This window comes from Mesocricetus auratus, unplaced genomic scaffold, assembly GCF_017639785.1.
Source record: "Mesocricetus auratus isolate SY011 unplaced genomic scaffold, BCM_Maur_2.0 Super-Scaffold_6730, whole genome shotgun sequence".
NCBI classification, from domain to species: domain Eukaryota; kingdom Metazoa; phylum Chordata; class Mammalia; order Rodentia; family Cricetidae; genus Mesocricetus; species Mesocricetus auratus.
In genome coordinates, this window is record NW_024429184.1 from 50,402,031 (window position 1) to 50,420,318 (window position 18,288).

The 18,288-nt window shown below is 34.7% G+C and overlaps 1 protein-coding gene across 4 annotated transcripts in view; it reads right to left on the reverse strand.

Moving 5' to 3' along the window:
- Positions 1-18,288, reverse strand: part of Ralyl (RALY RNA binding protein like) — a 637,542-nt gene that overhangs the window by 361,744 nt on the left and 257,510 nt on the right. For all 4 annotated transcript variants that reach the window (XM_013110889.3, XM_040741381.1, XM_040741383.1 and 1 more), the window contains one exon: positions 2,573-2,851. In XM_013110889.3, coding sequence (XP_012966343.1) covers positions 2,573-2,828 — 256 coding nt within the window. In that variant the 5' untranslated portion in view covers positions 2,829-2,851. The remainder of the gene's footprint in view (positions 1-2,572; positions 2,852-18,288) is intronic.

The following is an 18,288-nucleotide window of genomic DNA, read 5'->3' on the forward strand; positions in this document are numbered from 1 at the left end:
CCTCAATGTTGCTGGAGACAAAAGCTAGTTCTGAGATTCTTTTCCTGGCTTCAAAAACTGTCATGAGGCCTTGGATTAAAGGCAAGCGATCACAAGTGCTGAGATCATCTTTGTGTGAGCTGTTTCTCTTTAGGACTGGATATAATGTGTATAGCTCAGTGTGACCTTGAAATAAGGCCTCCCAAGTGGTGGGATTAAAGCCACCACTACCTGGCTTCTATAGCTTGTGGCTGACTTTGCTTTCTGAATCCTCATGTAAGCTTTAATAAATTATAGATAATATATTATCATAGAGCACCATTTTTTCCCCTTGGTTTTGTAAAGTTAAGACTCTAAGGTTGGAGTCAACTTCCTTTCTCCTTGTCTGGTTCATATTTTTAAAGATAGTGATCAGCTAAGTGGTGATGCAAGACAAGACTCCAGAGAATTAGCTATGGTTCAGTTGAAAAAGAAACCAAGTTAGAATTGACTTTGTATTCATAATATTTTTATAAGAAGTAATAACCAAGATGGTTCTGCAAGGTAATGTTAGTTTCACAGTAATGAGATACAAGCAATAGATTGACCCTGAAATATCTGACTGTGGCTGTGAAAAAAGAATTTCTAATTACAACACTTTCTAAAGAACCCAAATCCCAGAAAATTCCAGTAAATATGGGGATTGTGTATATTAAGGAAACCACCTGGACATCTGGAAAACAGACTGACTATTGAAAAACATCAACTTTCTTTACAGTAGAGAAAAACTGAATAATAAAGATGTAAATAAAACTATCATTTTACATATATGTTTGATTTATCTCAGTTATTATATAAAAACATTTCATTATTTTCAAAATTATACTTCCCACATCACTCGTATTTGAATGAATTCCATAGCTTCCCAATATTTTTTTTCTCACTCTATAACCCAAGATGCATGCAGACTCTCTCTCTTTGGACCTCAGCCTCCTATGTGCCAGGATTTACAGTTGCTTTATACTTGTCCTCGCACCAAACATTTTCTGAATTGATCAAATTTGATAGTATAGTATTCGTCATGCTAGTCTCAGTTGATTATTCATTACTTCTGTTTCTTTAATACACTGTTTTAGATTTATGCTTGTGGACATGGTGAGGCAATATCACAAACTAAAATATCACATCAAGATAGTGATGATGATTACAAAAGCATTACAGAATTCAAGGATCTGTAGGGAAGGCAAGAATTTTTATGCCAGTCAGAAAGGCCTCTCTGTAGAGGTTAAGTTTACAACAATCAAGGGAACAAATAGCTATCAGGGGATTGTGCAGGTTCAGAGCTTCTAAAAGACAAGCATTCCTGCCATGCAGGAGGCATGTCAAGGCTGTCAGTATGATTAGAGCAATGAAGGCAGCACAGGGCAGGGGACAGGGTTGAAGATGTGTCTGTACACACGTTCACAGTGTACATCACAAAGTATCAACTTTTCTTGTATTGCATTCCTTGGAGGAGGAGTCACAACAGGTTGATAATATAATCCATGTTTATAAACAAAACAAAATGTTCCCCCAGAGTGGAGAAATCACTGAGAGCAGAACCTTTCCTTGGGCCTCTGGTATACAGTGGTGACTACACATAATGGTCTGTAGTACAGACTAAGGTAAAGACAGAGTTTGATATGAGATATTAGACTGCATTTGAAATATAGGTCGAAGGAAGAGATTGAATATTTTATTTTGAAAGTTACATGCATAAAGAACTGGGGATTCTAGCAATAGTTACATAAAAGTTACAAAATAGACAGGATGTGAGGGAAAATGAAGTTATATTTAAAGAATAATCAAGCTATACTTGTTGAATAATCAAGAAAGTATATAATCAGTTTGAAATATCAATATGTCCAGGATAAGAAATATAAATGAAACAAACACTGATGGATTGGTTGTATTTTTTATATGGGAAAATATATATTTTGGCTTTTGTCCTATCAATAGTCACAAATGTGTGTTCTTATTTTTATTCCACCTCACAAGATATTGTCTTTTCCTAGCAAAAATTCAGTATTGTTCCTCCAGCATAAAACATAAAATGAATGCTGGAGTGCATAGAGGAATGCATGATATATACCATTCCTAACCCTTTAGAAAGAAGTGAGTTGAGATCCTTTCTAGCTTGGAATATATATATATATATATATGTATATATATATATACATATATATAACTATTTTTTAAACATTTCTTCCCGAATAAAAAAATAAAGAAAATGAATTATCATTTCAGAACAAATCTTATATGCAAGGTCAATAAACTTAGCATATGTTTTGTGGAAATTACACACTATTTCAATTCAAATAAACTTAAGTTGGATGCACATATTGTGTTTGCCTGTCTCAGAATTGGTGGAAGCTGTAAATATCCCAAACAGCTTACTCACAAGTTGACATATTTGTTGAGATAATACTAGCTACATCCAAAATGATACAATAAATTTCTGACACTGTAACTGGTTAAGGAAGAAATAAATAGAATGGAGCTGCTGACAATTAAATTCCACCATACAGGCAAAGTAGATAGACTACATGGAAATCGGCAATTGAGCATAGCTTACCAAGAGGCTGGCCTGCGATGACCCTGGCATTTTCTCCAGCCACCGCAGCTCTTGCATGGCGCTCACTCATGTACTGGACAAAAGCATACCCTTTGTGAACGGAGCAGCCAACAATTTTCCCATACTTTGAAAATATAGCTTCAATGTCGACCTTTTTGACGATGGCTGTGTTTAAATTGCCGATGAAAACCCTGGAGTTGATGGACTTGGGGTCATTCTTATTGGTAACATTGCTGGTCTGTGTTTTGCCGGTCATGGTTGGCTCACCCTGCTTTAATCCTTAAACAAACAAAAAAGCAAAATAATCAGAAAATAAAATAACTAAATTCAATACAAATCTCTGTCTTTGAACAGGTTTCAAATTGTCTTCTGGAAATACAAATTTATGAATATTACTGATTGTCTTGTAAAGAAAATTTAGTAATACCGATGGTACACATCAATTGACAAAACCAGTTCAGGAAATTCTCATAATTTGTTACATACAGATCTCAAAATTACTTTATTTTTGTATATAATATCATCCCTGTATATGTCTGAATATTTTATAGTCCTTTTATTTTTAAGGATACTACACTTGAGAAGGAAAATTTAAGGAATAAACTTGTTTATTCTGTGAAAAGAAGAAAAGAAAATAAAAGACCACATGTGCAAATCTGATGAAAAGGAACATTTAGTAACATAGAACATTGGATGTTTGAGCACAGGCAGTGTGAGTTATAGGTTCTCTAACAGGCACACTGGTTATCTGCTTCGGGAGAGGAACCTACAGTCAGAAGCCAACAACTGATCCATAAAAAGCTAAAGAAAAGAAAAAAGAAATGATTAATATCAGAAACTTGATTTGGACTCTTATTGCATAAGGTAAGAATAATTAGTTCTGTTCATGACACTTAATTAGTCCAATAATGTATATTATCACAATCAAAAGTAAATAAAAAGACATACAGTCATCACTCACCAATTCTAAGAAAATTACACTGGAATACTGGGACCTTTTTCCTCAGCCTAATTTTTCAGTAAACTCCATGAAGCTTTTGTTTGAATACATGAAGTTCCATAGCCATATATAATGAGTGCTGGTGTTTTCCAGGGACTCTCTTCTGTTCAGGGAAACCATTATGTGAAAGGAAACCTTAGGAGGATTATACTCCAGTGGGGTGGTCATTGGTTATGACTAGCCAATGAATACATTTTCGTAGTGATAGTTACATATTCACATAAAGACTGTATTTAAAATATTTCAGGTATAAAACAACAAGTGCAATTGATGCTTAAGAATCATTTTAAATGGCACTTTTCACTTAATTGTCAATCTAGTAGAGTCTCAAAGCCACATAAATCGGGTATGCTTGAAAATTCACTGTGTATTTAAAAGAAGTGCTCTTGAAATCAAGCACAAGCTAGTAACATAAAAATGTTTCAAATAAAGCTATTCATTATTACGTCTAAGGTTATAATAACTTTACTTCAAAATAGACCCTCACACAAGTCATCATAATGAAGGCAGATCTAGTAAACAAAACATTAAGCCATTTACATAAAAATTAAGAGAAATTATCAAAAAGAATGATTTAAAACTGCCCTATATTATTCCAGCTTAGCTACATTTTACTTGTTCCTTCATTATGGAATATTCAAGGTAGAATTGTAGAAAATAAATCTAATACTTTTTTTCTTTTCATGAAATTATGCCTATTGAATAACTCAAGACAAATCTGAAAATGCAAGAAAAATTAAGGTACATACTAAAACATCAACTCCTGGTATAATCTAATATAGATTCATTTTCTTACTAGTACAGCTAAATATCAATAATAAAAACCACAGAAAACATTTTAAGTTTATATTTGTAGGCAAATGTTTTCTGAATTACCACATTTGTCATATATTCAAGTGTAAGCAATTACTATGGCTGACATTTATTTTGTGGGCAGGTACCTGCTGCTGGGGAAGCACTCTTAGGAACTCTTAGATAAGGTCACCTGGATGAGGTCAGACTAATGATTTGTGGCCCATTCAATGTGAGGTTGCACTTCCATTCTGAGATCTCCTTATAAATGTCACTCACTGTACTACATTTTCACCATCTATTGCCAAATGTATGAATCTCAAGACAAATTTTAAAACACCAATTAGAGCTGGACATGGAATGAAGATGCGGAGACAGGCAGACCCCTGTGAGTTCCAGGCCAGTCAGATATAACACATTTCTTGTCTACATAGAAAGACTGTAGAAATGTTAATTTGCAAACACAACTGGGGATACTAAGTATTCTGAAAACTGTTGGACTTAATCTCCCCCAGAAAGATTGTTTTCTTACCTTCTACAAGCCTGAATGATAATGAGAATTCTGATTTAGCTGTTTATATTATGATGTCAATGTTTTCTAAAAATCAATCCTTGGCTTGGTTGCTGCTGTTCTATTCCTTCACTATTACTGAACTAATTAGCTTATTTGTCTCTGCTACTTGAAATTTTGGTCCATCGAAGAAAGACTTGCTCTTACAGCTCGATGACATAATGGATACCAAGTGATACAAATGCCTATTAAAAACATGTAAATATGGATGCAACATGTCATTCACACAATACTTACAATTGATATCATTTTAATATACAGTTTTCCCTATAATTATCTAAAAATCAGATGCATAATTTACCTTCACTTATAAAATTGTGTCTATCTCATGGACCAAACAATTCAATTGTTTTAAGTCCATACTGACACCTGGGACTAAGTCAGGTCCTTCGCAAGAGGGGTAGAGGGCCATGCTGGCTCTTGAGTCATGAAGGTTAGACTTGGAAGAACTGGGCTTTAGTAATGGGTACAAATGATCCCTAGAATATTCTTTGGGATCAATGATGCAAAAAACAAACAAAAAGCACACACACACAACAACAACAAGATTGTCAACCTCTACCACAATCTAAATGCATATCAACAAACGGCATAAACATTCTTTACAAATAGAGCTTGATAAATAGCCACACAGGACTTGCCATCTTCATGATCCAACCAAAAATTCCTTTAGTTTTATCAATATTTAAAATATTTAAAAATATTAACGTTCATCAACAGAAAAAATTAAAGATGAATCAAATGAAATTTTCAGCAACAAATTATTCCTAAGTTTTGAAACATACTCAATGGAAATATATTACAGATGGCAAGGTCTGTGCAGAATTGACTTGTAAATTTAAAGCTGTAGAAGTATGGAATATCCAAATGCAGTAAAAAGAGAAAACGCTGAAAAATGTACTAAAGAGCTTCAGACAGCTGGGTGAATGACATCAGGCTGTTTATCATACATATATTCAGAGCCCTCGAGGAGCTAGCCAAAAATTACTTAAAAATATGATGGCCCCAATCCTCCTAAATTTCATAGAAGTGGTAATATCAGAGAGCTGAGAATCTAAACGTATCCTGAGGTGAAAAAATACAAAGAAAAGTACATGGGATACATCATAATCAAATTGTAGAAAGCTATTTCTAAGGAGCTGCCAGACACTGGAAGCAAGCCTGCATTCTGACATAGAAATGGGAAAGAACAGACAAAAATATCCTGTCACTACAGAAGAAATGACCAGGGAGGAGTGACCTTTTTTAAGGGAAGGCTTTTTGTTTCTTTTGTTTTTAATAAGTTTGTAGGGAGAGAATGGGTCTGTGAAAAAAATGCCATGAAATAAAGGCTAAAACATAAACTATTGTTGTCCCAAAATGGAGTCAAATGTTGTCAATATCTGCAGTCCCCAAAAGAAATCTAATAGGTGTACCTGGGTTATGATTACTTGAAATAGTACAAACATAATGTGGTAACTGAATTTGTGACATTTTACTTTAAATAAGGTGCATTCTACTAGGTTGCCCACTCAAAAGATTACCTAAATTTTGAACTTGAAAGAACCTCAGCATATAATCAGAAATAATACTCATTTTTGCTCAATTCATTCTTAGAGAATAAATATGTTTTGAGATTTGAAAATTTAGAGCTCTGGTGCTATTAAGTATATCTTAAACAAACAACAACTAGAAAGTTCAAGTAAGTCCCTGATATTAGAGAAATACTAAGATTAGAAAGAACTTTTTATTTTTAAGACCAAATGAGTCAAAATACTCTAGAAATTATAAATAAAGTAGTTAGAATAAATATATCCTTTCCATTTGCATTTAAGAGTTGTTGCTTCAAATTATTGCAAGATACACTACCTATAAATTAACAAAAGTTTTAGTTTGATTTAGAGAATATATTTTTGAAACATACAAAATTAGCACACAAAAATATTTCCTTAACCTTAGTGTGCATTGATTTTTCAGTCTCAATTTTAGAATAACTCAGAAACTCACTGAATAAGAAGCAGAAGCTGGGCATTAGTGGCACATGCCTTTAATCTCAGCACTCGGAAGAGCAGAGGCAGGTGGATCTCTGAGAGTTCAAGGCCAGCCCACTCTACAGAGCAAGTTCCAGGACACACTCTGAAACAATACAGGGAAACCCTGTTTTGAAAAAACAAAAATCAAAAAAAGAAGAAGCAAAACATAAAAAAATGACAAGTAAAAAAATAGTCATATATTCAAGAGAGTCACCCAACAGTAGTAATTTACTCAATATTAAAGAATTCAGGAAAAGACAAAAAGGTTGCACAAGAAAGAGCCAGAAAGAATAAGCTGTATTGTATCAGCTATCACACACTATAAGCCAGATCTATCACAAGTATTGTCCTAAAGGTCAGACATAGCAAATACTGCAAGAGAGCAAAACTGAACATGTAACTCAGAGAAAGGGTGAGGAGAAATATTAGATGAAGAGAGAGAAAGAGAGAACACAAGGAAGAGGAAGCGAGGTAATTTTCATCTCTCAGCGGATGTTATAAGTGCATGTAATCAAGCCGTAGGTACACAGATAGTTCCCAGTGCACAGAAGTAGAGAATTGTGTTCTAAATATTTTTTTTTCTCCTTGTAGATGATTTTACATCCACCAATTTGATAATAATTAACTCTAACACTGGTCTTTAAGATTTTGAATAGCTTGAGGGATTTAAAGGAAAACTAAAGTGTTACATATAAAAACCCTATCGTGCAGGTTTGGTTCATGTCTCAGAAAGATTGCTTGCTGAGCAAACATAAGGACCACAGTTCAAATTACAAACACAAGATAAGAACCCAGATGTGCATAGGCTCAACTGTTACCCCTGCACTGTGGAGACTGTAGACAGGAAAAGTACTAGGGCTTGATGTTTTTCAGCCTAGCTTCAGTTTCAATAAGAGATCAGGACACCTGACATACATGTCTGGCTTCCATGTGAACATGAGTCAAGACACACACACACACACACATTACACATGCTCACAAGCACATAAAAACATATCTTTACAAATTAAAGGTATTTAAATTCACTTATTACAATATGAATGATAGACAGTAAAAATGAAATTTCATATTCGCTAAGTTTAAAAATATTGACTATAGTCACAATGAATTGGGAGCCCGGCAGCAATGAGTATGTCTACTTCACAGGTCCTGTCTCTGTAGCTTAGGGAACTTTGTTGAAGATGAACTAAAAAGAATATAAGACAGATTGCAAGGAAGTCTAGTGTGAAACAGTCTGAAAAACTAACCACATAAATAAGACAGGGACATTAACAAAAGACATGGACATATTAACATAGAAGGAGAAATTTTCACAGGGTACTACTCGAAGGTAAAGAACTGCAGGCAACTATTGACTCCTGGGAGGAGAACTTGCCTCTTCCAGAGAAGAGCATCCTTCCTGGTTGCCCTATTCAGAGTGGTAAGCCTTGAAAATACCTACACCAAACAACTGAAACTCTTTCTGTCCCCCCCCCGTCTCTCTCACTCTCTCTCTATATATGCACTGCACGTATTTACATATTTTACATACATATTATGAATATATACAAATGTAACACATATGAAACAAAGGCTGTCATCTTGAGTGTGAAGAGAGGCATGGACGGAAGGTGTCTGAGGAATGGTAGCAGGGAAGACATGGCAGGAAGAAAGAGAGGAAAGTGAACTAACTATATTTAAATTTAAAACATTAAAGCACTTTATTAATTTTTTGAAATTTATATATAATTACATCCTTTCTTTCTCTTTCCTTCTTCCAATATCTGTCATGTAACTTCCTTTGCTTCCTCTAAAATTCATGGATTCTGGGTTTTGTATCTTTAATTCTTGTTTTAAACACACACACACACACACACACACACACACACACACACACACACTCCTAAATACAGAAATGCAGTATTTTCAGTCAATATGTTACATGTGTACATGATTTCAGAACTGATCACATGGCATTTGATAACCAATGGGGAAACAAATATTTTCTCTGGATCTAAGTCTTCAGATCTATGTTTTTGAAGTTTGTAGGGCTTAAAATCTCAGTGAATAGAACATAGAAAGTGTTTTAAAATTAGGCAAGTGGTGCTTCACTGGATGATTCATCAAAATTTAAGTATTAACAAAATAAGAACTGAAATTAATATACTAGCAAAAAAGAACATTGTAGAAGCTTTCAAAGGTAAATGATGTTAGTTAAAATATCTTACCAGAAAGTATGTTTGAATAACAGTCATAGGTATTAAGAAATAAATACATATTCACCTCGAGATTTAAATAACTGTTTTTATTTCAATTAAGGATAAGTCTTTTTGTATAGATGTTATATGATCTATTACAAAATATTACAACTTTTGTATTGGTTATTAGAATTCCTAAGTTAGTTAGAAATTATTGTTAGTTGGAAGTTTAACATTTAAAACTTATTTAAGAATCTGGAATATTACTTAATACACTGTATTACATTAGATAGGATTAAGTTAAATTACTAAAAATGTGACGTTTTTGTTAACTATAATTGCCGTGTTGCTAACCAGCAATAATGAGCATTGTTAAACCTACCCCTTGAGAACAAAAAAGGAAGTGCTTTGGGACCCAGTGCTATTTGACAGAGGGTTATGATCCTTGAGGGACCACTGCCTTTCTTCACCTGAGAAATAAGCTTCTTGTGGAAATTTTCACCAGTTTGAGGTACACTCTTTGGCCCCAAATCACAAATCAAGCAGAAAACAAGAATGCAGAACTCCTTTCTCTGATTTTGGCTTCTATAGCAGTCAATTGAGTAGACATTAATGGTATCATTACTTAGAACTTTGAGCCCTTGACATAGTTCACTGGTGGTCTGATGATGTTCCAGTGATAGCTCTAGTTCTGGCATAAAGTCAGCTATCTGATTTCAAGGGTAAAGGAGAAGGATCTGTTAAGAAAAAGACTGTTGAGATGGTAATGGAGTTAGAAGGGCACACAGAGAGTATGGTACTGTGGCTTCTATGTCTTTCTTATCTTGTTATTGGGACCTCAGGCATACAAGCTGATATAAGCAACATATACCAGAATGTCCCTGTTCACATAGTATTAATTGGGCATTCATGTGCACTTATATAATTTTGGTATTTGGGGAAAAGGGAAAAGTTTCCTCTGAAGAATTAGAGCCATGATGGTCTATCACCATATAATCATTTATACTTATTTAATTACTAAATTAAGTGAGAACTTGCATTGAATATTTTTACAAGAAAAAAGGATATTAAACGTTGATTTTAAATTAGAAAGTTAAATTACAAAATAAGATCCTAAAGAGATAAAGACATGTGAAACACTCAACTTAAGGATTATTCTTAAGTACACTCATATATTCTCTGTAATATGAACAAATTGATACAACCCTAGGAAATTTAGTGAATATTATATTTTTTGAAATCTTTCTCCTCTGCAAAATTCGATTTTAGTTACATGTCAAAGATGGTAATTTTAATATGCCTCTTAGGATAACTTCCTCATGGTCAGCTTGGTCTGGTCTCAATGCTGCTCAGAAATATAGCAGGAAATAAAGCTCACAGTCATAAGACTCTGTTGTGCCTGAAGAAGAAGGTCGTTTAGGGTCAATACCTACTATGATGTTAAGGTCTTGGAAAATAGAATGATGAATAGTTAAACTTGACAGGGAGTCAGAGAGGATGCTGTAACTTGTGCTGTATCTGTGTATCAGGGATTGTTCACCAAGAATACTACAGTCACATCCTTTGACATCCAAGAGCCATGAAACGTAAAGTATCATTTCTTTATATTGTGAGTGAAGAACGTTGTCTAGTGGAAATCAAACATGTGAAAAGGTTTGAGTTTGTATTTAGTAACCATAACAACTTATTGTATACTTCCATTGATTTAAGTACTGAGTTAATATTCATTTATATGGTAGTTTTCCCCTTAGTGCCTCTTGGATCTAGAATATTTACAGTAAAATACTAAAGAGTATTGAGAAAGATACTCAATGCCAAAGTTAGTCATGCTATCCTTCAGGGGGATGGCTACAAATTTCCAAGGTTTCCTTTATGTTTATACAGATAGAAAATGGTAATAAAGTACATTTAGGATGCTAAGATTTTATTCTTAAAATATTCTCTAATAAGTTTTATGATTCTCATGCTATAAATTTCAAAAACATTCTTTTCAATAATGGTAGAAAACACAACCTTGTAGCCACCTATTCCTGAGTCACCTAATCATAAATGGTAAGGCATTAGTTACATTCATGAAGTTCAACAAGGCAAGAGTGAATATTCAAGGCAGAAACATTGTAACTTGCATTTTAAGTAATTTGTTATTTGGTGCCAGCAGTGGGGAAAGTAATAAGAGGATAATCCTTCTGTATATACTGGAATGAAGATCAGCTACATTTCCCAAACTCATTCGCTGAATAAAACATTTCTCTCCATCTTAAATTGTCAGGCTATTTGAAGCTGAGTTTGAGGTTCTTAACCACTGATAAACACACAGGGAAAATTCTCTCAATCTTAGTTAACAGGTCCATTCTCTTTCTGTGTCCTTTGTTTAAACTGCCAGTCAGGCCAGTTCTCTCAGGAGTTAAATGATGACCCTGCATGATTTCATGCAGGCTACTGAACTGCCTGCAAAAATGAGCAAATTTCAGCCATCACTGTGTGCCTTTGGCAGACTGTCCAGGAGCCAAAGGTCTTAAACCCCACATGTTCCCTGACATCTTTGCATCTAATAAAAATAAACATTCATTTTTATAATACTTGGGGCAGAGAGTAAACCTGAATGTATGGGAATATTTTAAGCAGCAAAAGAAAGTTATATGGGTATCATTTCTTTGTATGTATAGATCACAAAGTTCCCATTTATTGGTCCCTGAAATTCAAGAGTATCAACAGAGACATGCTGATTCACATATCAGCACCTATCTAAAATAGATGGCGTGATTTATGACTGGAATAAACTCTAGCCTTTTCAAGGGAAAAGTCTATGAAGATACAGAACGCTGTTAACTTTCCACTTTCCCATAGCTAAGTAAGGCAGGAATTCAGTAAAATAAAAGAAACATTTAGAGATACAGAAATTAAGAGTTTTATATATATACACATATATATATAGCTTTCTCTATATAAAAGTTATAATGTGATCATATTTGATATCCATTTTTTTATATTTTATTTTATTTTATTTTTTTTAATTTTAAATAGCTTGTTTTACATGTCAATCCCAGTTCCCTCTCCCTCCCCTCCTCCCGCACTCCCCTTCCACCCTCCCTCCCACCCTATTTTTAAGATTAACACAGCTTAAAATTTAAAACTGCTTTAGTCTAGAAGTAATAGTAGGAGAATTATACTACTGAATGACATAGTTCACTAGGCATTTGTGGACTGCACACAGAAGTTGAACAGCAGTTTAACAGTAGCATCCTCAGTGGGATGGATTTTTTCAACGTGAAGGACAAGCATACCTTAAGTTTTAAGAATGCTTTGCTAGAAATCAAGTCTCACCTCTGCCTTTTCCTAGCTGAGTAACTCTGAGCATTTAGTCTTTTTGATGTGAACTTTCTTTTTTTTCTTTTTTTAAATTTAACTTTTTACACATGTCACTCTCAGTTCCCTCTCCCTACCCTCCTCACCCCACCCTCAATCCTCCCAACCCCCACCCCACTATATCCCCCCTGCTCCCCAGGGAAGGCAAGGGCCTCCATGAGGGATTTTCAGAGTCTGTCAGATCATCCTGGGCAAGGCCTAGGTCCTCCCCCATGTGTCCAGGCTGAGAGAACCTCCTTCCAAGTGGAATGGGTTCCCAGAGTTTGTATGCCAAAAATAAATACTGCTCTACTCTCCATGGTCCCATAGATTGCCAAGGCCTCTTTTCTGACACCCAGATTTGGTGGTGGTGGGTCTGGATCAGTCCCATGCTGGCCTCTCAGTCACCAGTCTGGGGTCCATGTGTTCCCCTTTGTTTAGGTCAGTTTCCTCTGGGTTTCGCCAGCCTGATCTTGATTCCTTTCTTCATTACTCCTCTTGGCACATGCCTTTGATGTGAACTTTCAATGATCTAAACTTGGCAGTACTTTTGCTATGACTTGCTTTGTTTATTTAAATAAGATATAGTGTAAGTATAGTATTTGATGTAAAGGAAATGACAAGTTATAGAATAGTGTCTCCTTGATTGAATATAAATCATCGTACTTCTAGTTATGTCTATGAGTTTTGTTTGTTTGTTTGTTTGTCTGTCTGTTGGTTGTTGTTGCTTTTTTCCCAGAAAGGATGAACTGGAGGGAAAACCCATATTGAGTATGAATAGCACCATCCTCTGACATGCTGTGTGGGACTGAATACAAAAGAGAAATTCAGCAAAGCATCAGCAATTACCAGTTTCTGGTTTCTGACTTTAGACTTAATATGATGAGCTACCTCAAGTTCTTGCTACCACCACATCCAGACTCTCATGCAATACTTTGAAACTGGAGCCCCAATATCTGCATTCCTTCAGAAAATGAGGAAATGAATTGATCTACATAGTTATTATTCAGAATACAAGGAAAGAGAGGGATCCATGCTCTCAGTAAGCTTCATTAACAAAAATGTTATTTGTTGCATTCAGTTGAGTTAATCCAAGGATAATTTACACATCTTTAAAAAAATCTTACCTGGTCAGGCAATTTTCTGATAATGTTTCTGAAGATATGTTTGAATACTAATTATTAATGTTTTTCATTGGTTCCCATCAAAGAAACATTTTCAAGCTCCTTTGGAGTTATGGTATAGACTACAATAATATTTTATTCAAAGTCATTGGAAAGTTGAAGAGATTATTGTGAATCACCTTTATTGTAAGATGTTTTAATAAGCAAGTGTCATGTAGAAGCATTGGTTGACAGCTGCCTTTTACTCTTGAACAATTTGCATTTGCAGAAATCCTGTCTTTCACATTGCAGCTTTATTAGGTATTTCAGGGTGAACATAATAAATGCATGGTTCCATAGATATTCTGGCCTTCATTTGATTGCATAAAAGTAGTTTTATAAACATGTTTTTTCCCAAGAGATTGCCAGTTTATTATAGACTGTCTTTAATTAGTTCTTTGCTATTTGACTATTTTCAGTTCCTATTAACTTCCAAGTGGAAAAGATGGATAGAAATTAATCTTCAGGAGGGTAAGTTCTCTCACTCCATGATAAAGCTGGTAAAGTTAAGTCTACAATGGGACTGGGGAGATAGTTCAATGGTTAAGAACACTAGGTGCTCCTCCAATGTTGCTCAATTAAATTTCTAGCACCCATGTGGTAGCTCATAAGTGTCTGTTACTCCTGTTCCAGAAGATTCAACTCCCTCGTCTGGCCTCTGTGTGCATCAGACATACACAGACATATACGCACACAAAATACCCATACATATAAAATTAAAATTAGAGCTATGGTAAAGCAAAACAATGTTACAGTAACAGATCCATGTCTCTCAGAGAAATGTGAATCATACAGGACCAAAGCAAACTCAAATGTCCTATGACTGACACAGGGATGCCCATAGGCATATGGAGATGTGAGAATTTACCCCAGTGTAACTTAGAGATGTTCTGAGTGTACTACTCGCACAGAGGACTTCTATCATTTTGTCATATTAAACAGACTTTTGCTTGACTCATTGACATCAATTATTACTATACAGTTGTCGTTGGAGAATTTCAAAATGACCCCTATTGCCATATTGGTTTTCACAGATTATAATATGGAGAAAAATCATGTAATTCTAACATAATTTCTTTACACAACATTTTCATTAGAGAAATTTAACAGCTTGGCCAATGAGATAGACACAATTTTGTAAGTGAAGGTAAATTCTACATCTGATTTTTAGATAATTGTAATGTATATTTAAAATGTGAACTACATTTGTTACCCTATATTTTGCTTATTTTCTCTTACTTATTTTTATTCTTCTTACTATGCTACATGAAGGGTTTAAATATTGTGTTATATGTCTATATGTAGTACATATTTTAAACTTTATTTAAACATCACTTAAGTCAAGGTTTTTAATACATTTTGTATTTAATTTAAACTTAGTTCATAGAGTATATACACAATTAAAACTGAGTGACCAACTGGATACAATTTTACTATTTAGGCATCTTTGTTGTTACCATGAATAATTTTTCCACTATCATTATGACCCCTACCCATAAATATTAGATAAATATCAGTTGGGTTCATTTTTTTACAGTTTTAATATAATTTTATGACAACAATACTCTCTGGAATAGCCATTCCTTCAATCTGACCACATAGTAGTTTTACTGACAGTTGAAAATATCAACAGGAACAGTCAAAGATTCTGAAGGAAAAAAATATCTTTCTGGTAGGTTAACATTTATGAAAAGCTCTGTCATAACTCAGAGGCTGGAAATAGGTTTCTCCTCATTGTGTCAACTGAAAATTTATTCCCTTTTACAAACTCTCTATTGAGATTGTTTCCTTTTCTTCCTTACACACCAAGCTAGTTATGTCCTTTCTGGCACGAGCAGCTATCTAAATCAAACATAAGGGCTTCTATTTAGGAAGAGGTGGAAATGCCCCATCTGGCAGACATGATCATGTTCTGGGGATAAATAGAAGGACACTTAAGAATCTGATGAATGCAGTATACCTGTCACTATTATTGAAAATGCTCTTATTTTAAACTTATGCATAGCTTTTGAGAAGAATGTCAAAAGTAAAATAATCTAAATAACGAATTTGACACAAATAATGCTTATTTTAAATGGCAGTCACTACTTGAAATGACATGTAAAAGCGTTCCTTCATTCAAAAATGTTATCACCAGTGTATACAACACACAATACAGGAAAGTAAATGCTATTTTAAAAAGTGAGCATTAAAAATGGAGTCAGAAAAAAAAAGAGCATGAAGCGATTCCCTCTAATAAGTGAGGGAAAATGTTCTGCTTTGTCACGGCAGTTTTCAGCATAATTGTGATCATTGGGTAGCTATTGTTTACATGGTGATTCTGAAATGCATTTGACAAAAGAAAATTGACGATCACTTAGGATCATAAACACAAACCATAATGGCCTTAGCTTTAGAAGGATTTACACAGAAAAGTACAGGCATAGAAAATGCGTGTGTAGAATTTTAAAGCGTGAAACTCCAAAGTTTCATGATCCTTAAAGCAATGCTGATGTTTCTCCTCAGTTTGCATATGCAGCAGGCATATTTGTTCATTAGGCTTAGCACTGATTCCCTGAGGGCCAATCAAACAGTTACATGTAATGGCTACTTCTTGGGCAGCAGCTAGCAGAACAACTAGACATGTTAAACCATGTCTATTTCTGAGGCAGCTAACTCATATATACCACATTTTACATAACAAAAAAGTGCTACTCAAATTTTTTACTGTGGAAACTCCTTGTCTATTCTTAGAGTAAAACAAAACTGAAATTTCTAGTCAGGAGAGTTGGCACAGGTCTTTAATCTCAGCACTCAGGAGGCAGAGGCAGGCAGATCTTTGTGAGTTCAAGGCCAGCATGGTCTATACAGTGAGTTCCAGGATAGCCAGGGCTACAAAGAGAAACCCTGTCTTGAAAAACTGAAAACCAAAACACAAAACAAAACAAAAAATTCTGAAATTTACCATGATTTATGTATTCCTTAAAAATTCACAGATTGAAACCTACACCCTGCTGTTGGAACAATTATGAGATGATTAAGTAAAAGGAGAATTCTCATAAGTGAGGTTAGAAACTTTACTGAAAAGCTGAATGGGCTAAGGACATTGCTCAGTGAGTGCTTGTTAAACTAGAATGAGGACCTGACTTTGGACATAGGACACAAATGTAACAAACCAGGTTCAGTGTCATGCACCCACACTCTCTAATCTGGATATTTGGAACTTGCTGGTAATCAAGTAGTGTATTGGTAGTTTCAGATTTAGCAAGACTTCATCTCATTGTGTACCTCTAGCCTCTCTATAAATACTCATACACATGCATACACCTGAACATCTATAACACGCCCCCACACAGACACTTAAAAAGAAACTGAACACAAGTGGCTATTCTCCTTTGTATATCTTGTTCCCTGCTGAAGGACATGTTCAAAGTACCTTTTAGGAAGCCAAGCCCAGGGTTTCACGATAAAGCAAACCTATTAAAGCCTTGCCAAAGAACTTCCCTGACTCTAAAAATAAATGTCTGTTCTCTATATGTTACCTACCTTCACATATTTTCTTATATGAGCACAAACTTCCAAGCCAGAATCTCATTTTAAATCATTAACCCTTGGGGGTTCACAACAATGTATTATTCAAGAACTTAGTGCATCCACAGTTCTTAGAACACTCTATATCAACTGACTTTTGATTATGTCCCATTTGGAAGCAGCATTACACTTCCTTCTTTTGCAAGGCTTCACAAAGGATTCAGTCTAGAAGTTCAGACCTGTATTAGCCTGGAGCTAAAGGTCTACAAATATGTCATACTATGGTTCCTTGAGGAATTTTTTCTAAGTTATGATTTATCCTACATAACTACTGAACCTCAAGCTGTAACACTCTTACTATTTCTTTGTGTGTAGATAGGTGTGCAGTACTGATTCTATGTTATAAAAAAAGCAACTAAATTTCAAAAGTCTAATAGTATATATGATAGCAACGGTGTTAATCCCAAGTCCAGTTGACATAATAAAGCATGCTTTCCATTCTAGGACCTTCTTTGTGCATGTAGTCAGATGAACACAGGTTTGTTCACAATCTGGTCTCCATCACTTGGATGACATAGTACTTACGAGTTTACCAGTCATTTTCTTCTCATGGTGTATTAACTTAAACTTTATGTAGTACTAGAATTCGACCCTGTGAGACATTAATTAAAAAAATAGTGTTTCTGAAGTATCTTTTCATATGTCTAAGATGTTTTACATGATTTTTTCCTGGAAATCATCTTTCTATTATATTAGTAACAAGAGCACATTGCCTGTGACACATCAGATTCATTAGTGCTTAACTAGGAAAAAGAAAAAGGATGCCTTAAAAGCCAGTAAAGGTACTTTTTGCCAATGCTGACATTCTGGATTTGACTCCATGACACATATGGTAGAAGAAGACTGACACTGTCAAGTGGCTCTCTGACTTAAATCTGTGAAATACATGCACTCGCCTCCTCACATATACACAAAGTACACACATGTTTTTTTAATTACTGAAAATAAATACATACATAGGTTGATGCCAAATCTGTAAACGTAATCTATTACTTTGTAGTTGGACAAGTACTTTTTAATTTTTCTCCTTCCTGAGTGTCTAGTGATGTGTGTACAAGGCTACTTTAGGTTAAAATAATTCAATAA